The 10,665-nt window shown below is 31.2% G+C and overlaps 1 protein-coding gene across 1 annotated transcript in view; it reads right to left on the bottom strand.

Annotated features, from left to right (window-relative positions):
• LOC108917962 (prion-like-(Q/N-rich) domain-bearing protein 25) overlaps positions 1–10,428 on the bottom strand; it is a 38,163-nt gene extending 27,735 nt beyond the window's left edge. The window contains exons 1-3 of the mRNA XM_018724788.1: positions 10,416–10,428; positions 9,977–10,228; positions 2,837–2,974 (exon numbers count right to left, since the gene is read on the bottom strand). Coding sequence (XP_018580304.1) covers positions 2,837–2,974; positions 9,977–10,228; positions 10,416–10,428 — 403 coding nt within the window. The remainder of the gene's footprint in view (positions 1–2,836; positions 2,975–9,976; positions 10,229–10,415) is intronic.
• Positions 10,429–10,665: the final 237 nt, after the last annotated feature.

Consider the following 10,665-nt stretch of genomic DNA (forward strand, 5'->3'; position numbering starts at 1 on the left):
GGCTTACGCCGCCGCAAAATATTGTAATGTTTACTATTAATATATTTATTTAAGTAGGTACTTACATATTTTATAATAATTATCTCACGAATATTATCACTGTCACACTTTCACTTCACTGCCACATAATCACTTCACTATTAATATATTTAAATACTTACATATCACATTATTCACATTATATATTTCACATATCACTGTTGCTATCACTATCACTAGAATCATCTTCACCCAAATGAATAATGACTGGTTCTATGAACACTTCTACCGTTGTATCAAGATCCCACATACGTTGTTCCTCTTTCTGTGCATGTCCAATACACTTACACCATGTTTCAGCAGTGACATGATTAATAGCATCCTGTAATAATAATTTCACGTCGTTTATTTTAAATGTGGTGTTTTTTCGTGCAATTTCATTCTTTATTTGTGCCCAAACCAACTCAATTGGGTTTAATTAACAGTGGTATGGCGGTAAACGGAGTACACGAATTCCTCGATCTTTGGCCATCTCATCCACTACATACTTAATGTATTGACCTTTTTCTCTTTGGACAATCCTTACAATTTGTGTCTTAGAGATGTACATATCACGTTCTGCTTCTCTATTAGACTTTTCGGGATTTTCATGGAAATACATATAATAAAATATTCAATTCTACATCTTTGTTCCGAGCACAATGACTAAATTTTCTTTTTAAAGTTTTTAGTTCTACAAATTCCCTTTTTTTGCATGAAACTTCTCTAATATTGCCAAATACCCGTTTATGTTGTCGCTGGGCGCTGCACCATTTTTTTTATTTCCAATATGTGCACAAATTATATCAAAATTTTCATTAAGCATTTTATAATAACGCGCTACAAACAGGCGGAGAAAGAGCTATAACATATTTGATATAAGATTTAATTGTCATCACAAGGCATACTGTTTTCATTGCAGTCTCGATTAAATAAAACTATTGAAGATACGTTCAGAATATACTTTGTCTAAATAATATTGGTCAACCACTCAAGGGATTATATGATATGGTTAGATTAAAAAAAAGCTTTAAAAATATACAGGCTGTTTTATTTAAAAAAACATTACTTGTTTTCATATGTTAGACAGTTTATAAAAATTATAAGAATGCCATGATAACCTAGATAAAACATAGTAACATTTTTGTGTTTACACTTTTTTAACTTTTAAGGGAGTTAGATGGGGGGACAGTTATAACGGACCCCCCCCCCCCCAATATAGAAATAAGAAGGAAACTTATACAGGGTATTACAAATTAGTAGATCAAGAAGTTATCCACATATTTTTTGGACTAAAATATTGGGACTTTTCTTATGTCACTTTTCACTTCGGAGACCTTTTTCAAATACAGGGTGTCTAAAATTTAAAAAACGATTTTTATTGACAACTCCGGTGATTGTAGAGATATTTATTTGAAATTTGGCACATATTTTGATCTTAAGTCGGCACACTTTTTGTTTAATTTTTGCTCAAAGTATCAAAGCGCGAACGGAGGGGAGAGGGGTTGCAATACCCTAATATATCTGAAAAAATTGCAAATCTCGTATAGCCCAAATAAAAATATGTGGTTTCAGTCTAAAGTGCTCTTTACCTCGTATAATTTGTTTCTTTAACTGTTGTTTAGTTAGTATTGGTACCATATAAAAGAAATTTTTCATAAAATGCCAAAAATTAAAGTGTAACGTCGACTAAATTGATGTCGCGTATCCAAAAAAAGTTACAATATCTCGTAAACGAGGCCCCAAATAAAAATCTTACGAGAGTGAAAGAAAAATAGAATAAAACGTCGCTTTATCTAAAACAATTATTTGGAAAGCATAGGTGTACTCAAAAAAAATAGGAGGTCCATAGGTACGTACTGCAACCTCCCTCCCCTCCGTTCGCGCTTTGATATTTTAAACCAAAATTACACAGAAAGTGTGCCGACTTAAGATCAAAATATGTGCTAAATTTCAAATAAATATCTATCTCTACAATTACTGGAGTTATCAATAAAAATAATTTTTTAAATTTTTGACACCCTGTATTTGAAAATGGGGCTCCGAAATGAAAAGTGGTATAAGAAAAGTCCCAATATTTTAGTCCAAAAAAATATGTGGATAACTTCTTGATCTACTAATTTATAGATGAGCAGATGAAATACTATTTCATCCTTTTTTTATTCGTGGATTTATGCAAATCGCCGCTAACATCGTGCTTAGATAATTCATGAAGAATACGTTTTTTATCCCTTTAACCAAATATACTATAGTAGTATACTATTATAAATATATTATAAGCATTTACATACCGTTTTATATTGCCACACTACTATTTTGGAAAATAAAAAAAATGTTTTTAAGTAAAATAGTTATTTTCCGATAAGACTTTTCAGGTCATATTTCGAAGAACAGCTACAACAATCATATTTTTATGAGCTTTTGTATATAGGATGTTGTTCCTTGTATTATTTTGAAACAAGCTTTAGTGAACTAAAAGTTTAATGCCATTGGTTATCAAGATGCAGGGTGCTGAAATTTAGAAAGATGTATAATCATATTGTTATAGCTATATCAGATCAATATCGTATTATATGTATTACCATATTTAGAGTCACTGAAAAAACGTGTAATAATGTACTTAAATGGAAGTGGTAATTTCCTGTAACAGTATTGAAGTGGCAGGGATATTGGCAGAGTATTTTTATTTAAATTTCCAGAATTTCGACTTCACGACTTCTCGAAATTATGATTTAGAAAATACTATGTATTTCAGAATTCTCTTTTCTGTAATTCACTAGTATGTTAGTTTTATACATGAGAATTCCAACAAACTTACCAACGTCTCTGTAACATGACCCATTGTATTCATGAGTATGCTGTTGGCACACACATTTATTATGTTGACAACCGCTGAATTGAATCTTTGAGTAACATTGCACGCTGTCTTCACAACTGCTTCCGATTCCTTCTGAAACTAATAAAAATATGTGTTAAAATAACAAACACAAGGAGGATCTAATATACCTGATTTAAGGAAAGATATGTTTATTTTAAATACGTGTGCGTCTTGGGAAAATAAGCATTCCTTAAAATATCAGATACATATTGTCAAAAATATAAATGGTTACGTATTAATCTTATAGTGTAATTGAAGAACACGTGTTACTTAAAATAATATTCCAGGCATATGTTTTAATCCTGAGTAGGTATTAGAGAGGTATAACAAATTTTAAACATCTGTGGTCGACAGACTTTCTGGAAGGAATATATCTATTATTAGCAATCAATCCGGCCTTCAAGATATGTCACATCTACTTTATGAAATGAAGGAAACAACTGTCAATGTACATATACGAAATAGCATTCCTTTTGCCTTATGATTTTTTAACCATGCCTTTAACAGAAACTGAAAATGCTAATAAACCAGTAACTTAAATACTACAATTACTCTTTCCAATACAATTAAGAATGTAATAAACTTTTCACTTGTATCCATAAAGATAACACCCTGTTAAAATTATAACTTATTATGATATTTTATGAACAAAAAAATAAAGGCAGATATCTGGACGTCGCATCCTTTAAGTGATCATAGAGCAACACTTATTTACGACTTTAGTGGCTATAATTTATTTTATTTTACTGGTTCATAATTTGGAATTACTGTGGTCGGTTGTTCTACAAACAAAAAAGACGAAATACAAATTTTACTACTTTATAACCCTTGTGTCATAGGTCACATCCACCCATCTGCTTAGAATATAGTGCTGAATGCCGCTAGATAGAAAGCTTTGCGTTCGTTTATATCTTTTTTATTTCAATTTATATTTATCACAATTTCTTTGTATAGTATTGTTTACGGTTATTGCTAATACTTCAATAGTAGGTAATATGAGTAAAACTTTATGATGACATGTAGCGAAAATCATGTCAAGACCAAATTGCTGTTTAAAAATATTTGAGCGACACCAAAATATGTCTTACTTTGTCTTACAGTCTTAGAACAAACCTATACTTATCTTTAGGATATGGATAAAATACATATGATAATTTCTCGTCTATAGAGTGTACTATTGTAGTATTACTTTGCTTACTTTTACATGTCGAAGTGCATGTTAACTATACAGGATGTCTCAGAAAACATTGGTCGTATAGTCACCCCAAATTCTTTAGGTAAAAATGCAGATTTAAGTCAACTTATCTTACTCCAAAATGTTACAGGATTACAGGATGTTAAAAGAAATGGTTTTTCAAATATTTCAATATATCGATATTATAATAGTATCATTATAATATCATATATAAGTATAATAGTATCATCATTAATTATAGTATCGATATTATAATATTGAAATTTGATATACGTTTAAGACCGCCAGAAACGATAAAATTCATCTTCAAACATGTCCTTACAGTGGCACATGAAACGATGTGTGACCCCCTCGTTTTGATAATATTATGTTTCCCGCCTTAAGGAAAACGACTGCATTTCTTGAGCAGACTAAAAAATGCTTCTTTTCAATTTCTCTTAAAATTATTGACTATATTGACATATAAGAACTCTTTTTTGATCTTTCCAGAAGATGAATCCATTATACTAATTTGAAAGAATTATGAAAACACTATCTTTTAAGATTAGATTAGATTAGATTCTGCCTTGGAATGAATTTAGCAGCAAACCTACAGCAAAATGATTTTTTGTAACTTTCAATTCATTTTTTTGAAAGAACAAAAAGGTATATAAAAACAGTCTCTAAAAATCTTTTGTTTCCCATATGCGGCCAATTTGATATCTTGCATTTGCCCCCTATTTGTCCAAAAATTGTGAAGCAGTACAAAGACGATTGAGGGTTCAAAATCTTCCTTGTATAGTGTATACACACACTTTCTGATGCATAGTGGCATATTTTGGATACATTGGTTAAAGGAAAATGAAAAATCGCTTTGAATTTTCGAAATATTCTACAAGATAACGTCCTTATTCGTCCAAATAGCCAAAAACCCACCGGTACTCCGCAGTCGTTAAGTAATATTGAAATTAGAAATCCTGAACCTAAAACCTAAGCACGGGTACATAAGGTTAGAAACTTCTAACGCTTAGAAAAGTGCAGATTCCATAGGGGACTTTTTTATCACTTACTACAGGGAGACTATAAACGACGAAACCTGAATACTTCGCAAAAACCTGGAGCTTAAACTGTAAGTTTCTGAAAATCTCGAGTGTGTCTGATAAAACAAAACAATCTCCGTTTCGATTGAAAACAGTTAATGTTATTCTAGTAGTTCAGAATCATCGAGTAATACTGAACCTAGAAAATCTAAACCAATGTGCCTAAAACTTAGCCGCACGTCACGTCAAAAAATTTGGGAAAACGATCAGATAGATATATGGATAAGGTTTCAGTGCGTGGTTTTCCTAATGTCACCAGGAACTGCCACGAAATCCTCAATTTTTTTATCTATTTTTTTACCATGTACTGTATATAAGTATTAGGTTTTCATGATCAAGGTATTCAGATTTAACTCCTGTTCTTGTAATCATCAGAAGCGTTAACGAGAAGTCCCCAATAGATTTACTTTTACGATTATTATAAATTTGCTAGCCTTATGTACCTAGGTTTTAGGTTCAGGGGTTTTAAATTCAATATTAGTCAATAATTGTGGAGTATCGGTGTGTTTTTGACTATTTATAGAGAACCGAAATTTTATCTTCCTGAAAGTATGTAGGTACAGTTGGCGCCATCCAAATGTGAACGGATTTTGGTTTGTTATGGAAATTTAATCTGGATTTTATCGTAGTAGATCAGACTTTTTTTAGTGGCGTAACACAGAGAGGATATTAATAGAATTTTATTTTAAGTGTCTCTTATAGTACCTACTTAATAATTAAAAAGACGACACAAAAAAACAGTAAATAAAAAGTAAAAAACCTTATTTTAAAATTAACAACAAATCTATGGCTATAGAAGAAAATTATATTTGAGCACAGTGACGACTGCAGATCAACAGAGAAACGTTTAAGTCTCGCAGAAACTACTAATGCAAAATTGTCATTAGAACGAAATATTAATATTTTATTGCAGAGCCATTCATTGCCACAACACTTTGCAGTCTTGTTGGCATAGACAAAATCAACGCTCTCATATCATATGAATCGACGAGCTCTTCCCAAGCATCTTGAATAGCTTGCCAGAGTTGATTGCGGTTTGCCGGCCTAAAGTCTCTTTGATACATTCGACCAAAGCGTTATCTTCCTCGTCATTGGAAACCTTTCCGCCACCTTGCCTGATAGGTCCATGTAATCTTTGTTCTTCTTGCCAGCGTTTTTTAATATAAAATATACAGCTCTTACTGACATTTAAATCAGCAGCCACTTCAGTCAAAGACCAATTATCTTCTAATTTAGCTATAGCCCTTGCTCTTTGCGTCTCAGTTAAATGCCCCGGCATATTTCACGTTACTTGTTTAGATTTCACTACGTTTGCTCTAAGTGACATATATATTTGACAATTATTGAATTTTACGACAACTATGATTTAAAGTTTAAATTACACGATACAATATTGCCGTTCACATTTGGGTGGCGCCGACTGTACATACGTAAAAAGGACCATGATAGAAAGATCTTACTATTTCTACATTTTATTTAGAATTGTTTTCCCAAGTGACCCCTTTGGCAAATAAAATTAATAAATGTTAATAGAACAAAATTATATATGTATAAAACATAGAACGTTTAGAAAACGAAATCTTGAAAACAGAGCAAAAATATTTTGACAATATTACTACATTTACATCAATTCTGGAACTGTGTGACTGCTACAATCTACCTTAAAAATTTACTATACATTGATTTGTATTGACAATAAATATGTTGGTTCATACAAACAATTTTCTCTTTTTACAACTTTTATTTATATCTTTTTTACATACAATGCAAATGATATTAAAGTAGATAAGTTTATTATTGAATAATAATAAAATAATAAATTTACACTCATAAAATTTTAATCAAAGATATCATGAAGATAATATATAAACAATCCAAACGACACTATTAAGCAATGTATTTAGAGTTTATATTGTCGTTGCTCTAATCGCGTATTATCGAATAGTAGTCAGTGGTAAGTATCAGCGTCGTGTTATCTGATACTATTTTAACAATGGAGTTATTATTGAATAAGAAAGAAGGTAAACAGTGACAAGCTTTGCCGGGAGAAATACATATGATAATGAACTAAATGAAACAATCACTAAATTCACGCTTCGTACCAAAATTATACTTTTAATATTCTTGATGCATTTTAAAAATTTCTCATGCATTATTATTCTCCCGTCAAATATCAAGTCGTGATGTGATTAATAATAGAGCAAGTTCGATGAAAATAAATAAAAACATAAAAACAATTATATTTTCATTGCAATGAGAATTTTTTCACGTTTCTGCAGTACAAATTCGCAAGTATTAGTGGATAAAGAAGGATATTATGGAACAAAAGGTTTTGCGAAAGCGGCATCACGTATCAAAAAAGACTAATGGCGCTGTAGGTATTCTCTAAAATGTCTTAAATACATTTATTTTTTGTATTAGTTCAGCTTGCTGCTTTGGCAAAGTATCAAAAAAGTTAAATAACCTGAAATACATACATCGGCCTAAATTGTAGAATACAAATAATGTTTAAAAACAGGATGTTTCTTTTCTGGTTCATGTCTGTTGTGAATAAACTTTAATCAATTTTTCTCTTTCAAAAATTGAATAAAATGAAAATGGTACATGTTAGTTGTAACACCACCCTTTCTGTTAGTATGGGAGCTTCGCCCATTTTAAATCTAACTAACCAACAAAAAAAAACACTTAGCTACTAATATAGAATATGTTTCTATAGTATTCCATATGAGCCATACAAGATTCGACGATCCATTTTTCAAAAATGCGGGAGTTATACCGGAAAGGTCATGTCAAAAATGAAGGGGTATACCTACAGAGGAGGTCAAAATAGATGTAGTACTTTATACCTATATTTTTTTTCCTATCGGGCTTCATTATGGAGTTATTCGCCTACAAAGAAAGAAGTTTGAAAAACAAATTCCAACTTCTAAGTCGTTACCATGACAACAATGAAGTTTGGGAAATTAAAGTAACTCATGGTAATGTTCATTTCCAAGTTTAAACTCATATTCAATATGCCTGGCTTATACAGGAGCAGACTAAATTATCCATTATAGATCTTTGACAGCATTGCAAAAGACATTTCTTTCATGGTTCGATTCGTCTCTCACTTTGATAAAATAAAAGCTATACCGTATATCAGCCGATATCTTGTACCGTTTTTGAGAAAATCGAATTTTATTAACATACATTTATTGCATTAAAAATGTGATGCTAACATTTTTGTAAAAATCTTAGTTTCTTGAATTAAAAAAAGAGAACTGTTCAGTAAGATGTTCAATACGTGTACTTTGTACATCAATGCATTTTCTGAAATTGCTCAATCACCTCTGCTCTACTCGAAATAACATGTGGTGATCATTTTTAATGATGTCAGCGTAAATAATTATGACATTTAATAATTCTTCCTTATTTATAGGAGTTTGATAAACAAGACTTTTAAGAGGGCCCTAAAGAAAAAATCGAGATCGGATTAAGGTTGGGAGACCGAGGCGGCCACAATAAAGGACTACCTCGACCGATCCATCGATCGGGAGATGTAGTATTTAAATCAGCTCTTACTGCCCTGCTAAAATGAGGTGGTGCACCATCAGGCATAAGCCACATGTTATTTCAAATATTTAAAGGGACGTCTTCCAATAACGGATTAAGGTGTTCTTGGGGTAAATATAGGTATTTATACCCATTTAAAGTGTCATCAATGATATGTGGTCCCACTAAGTAGTTTCCAATTATTCCCAGCCATACATTAATGATAAAATTTTGCTGGTGTTTTGTCTGAATAATAGCATGGGGATTTTCGTCACTTCAAATATGCAAATTCTATTTGGAAAGCGCTTAGCGTAAATTCGAACAGCTTCAGAAGCTGCAAATTTTTCATAGTTAGAATCCTCCATGAATCAACAAATGGTGTCAAAATAATTTATGACAAATATCTAACTGCTAATTATACATACTTGTTGACAGTGATCTCAATTTCCAAAGAAACCAAAATTTTTACAAAAAAGTTAATATCACATTCTTGATACAATATATGTATGTTAATAAAATTCAATTTTTTAAAAAACGGTACAAGATATCGACTGATATATGGGTATACCTTTTTTACGCAAAGTGAGAGAGGAATCGAACTATGAAAGAAAAATGCCAAATTAGGCAAGGCTGTCAAAGATGTATAAATTTAAATGGATAATTTCGTCTGCTGCTGTATAATCCAGGCATACTGAATATCAGTTTAAACTTGGAAATGACCATTACCACGAGTTACTTTAATTGACCAAATTTTATTGTTGTCATAGTAACGACTTAGAAGTTATAATTGGAACTTGTTTTTAAAACTTCTTCCTTTGAAGGCGAATAACTCCACAATAAAGCCCGATAGGAAAAACTTTTATATGAAGTACTACATCTATTTTGACCTCCCTTGTACACTCCTTCATTTTTGACATGACCTTTCTGAACACCCTGTATAAAATATTGTTGGAACTTTACACGTTGTAATATAAATTCTAATAATGTGCAAGATATTTGAAAAGAAGAGAATCATAACCTAAATTAGTTTAAGTATTATTTTTAATACCAAAAAAAAAATATGAGTAAATTGAAATTCATTCATCAAATATTTGGAATCGTAAATTTACAAGAATTCACTTTGTTTTGATTTCCAAGAGAGCCTTTTATAATTTTACAAAGCACTTAAAAAATATGAAAGCCAGGACAAGAACTGAATATTTAATAATTTGAATTAAACTTNTACCTGCTAGTTCATTTTAAAGACTTTTTGTGCTTAAGATAAATGCAACTTACTTTTTAAACAAGTTTTTTCATCAGGCGATGCCACATGCTCAGTCTTGCACATACATTTACCGTCGCTACATTCTGCTTGTTCAATCTTGCAATCGTTGTTACGCACACATTCCAACCCAACTTTTGTGACAACCACGCCAGTTTTGCCTATACAAATTTTACTGGAGTTACATATGCAAAAACCATCTTCACCACATGTAGAGTCGTTACCGAAATCCAAGCAATCATCGTTTCCTTCACAAGGAGTCGGTGCTAAAAGACAGTCATTTGTTAGAGTTGGTAAGAAACATATTTTAATTTTTATAGTATCAGCCACAAATATTTACGCAACGAAATAAATAGAACGGCCAATTTTCTCTGCTAATCGTTAGTGACAGACATCAAAGATTTTCCCTACAATTGTTTAAAAAATATTGTAACTTGTAATTAAATATTTTACCCTTATTTAACATGTTATAGGTCCAAGTTTTGCAAGTAAAATTCGGCCCTTCGTAAATCAAGTTAATACTGTTGCTACTAAAATATCGATAATTTACAAAAATATGTACTGGTAATAACTGGTCACCTTCCACTATTTGTTTCAATAAACTTTTAATTAAGATTGAAAAGGTTGGTAATATACCAAAAGTATGCTTTGTTTTGTTGGATCAATCATATAATGTAAGAGTATATTTCGAAATAATTTACTA

Source organism: Anoplophora glabripennis, unplaced genomic scaffold (genome assembly GCF_000390285.2).
Source record: "Anoplophora glabripennis isolate ALB-LARVAE unplaced genomic scaffold, Agla_2.0 scaffold60, whole genome shotgun sequence".
In the NCBI taxonomy this organism is placed as follows: domain Eukaryota; kingdom Metazoa; phylum Arthropoda; class Insecta; order Coleoptera; family Cerambycidae; genus Anoplophora; species Anoplophora glabripennis.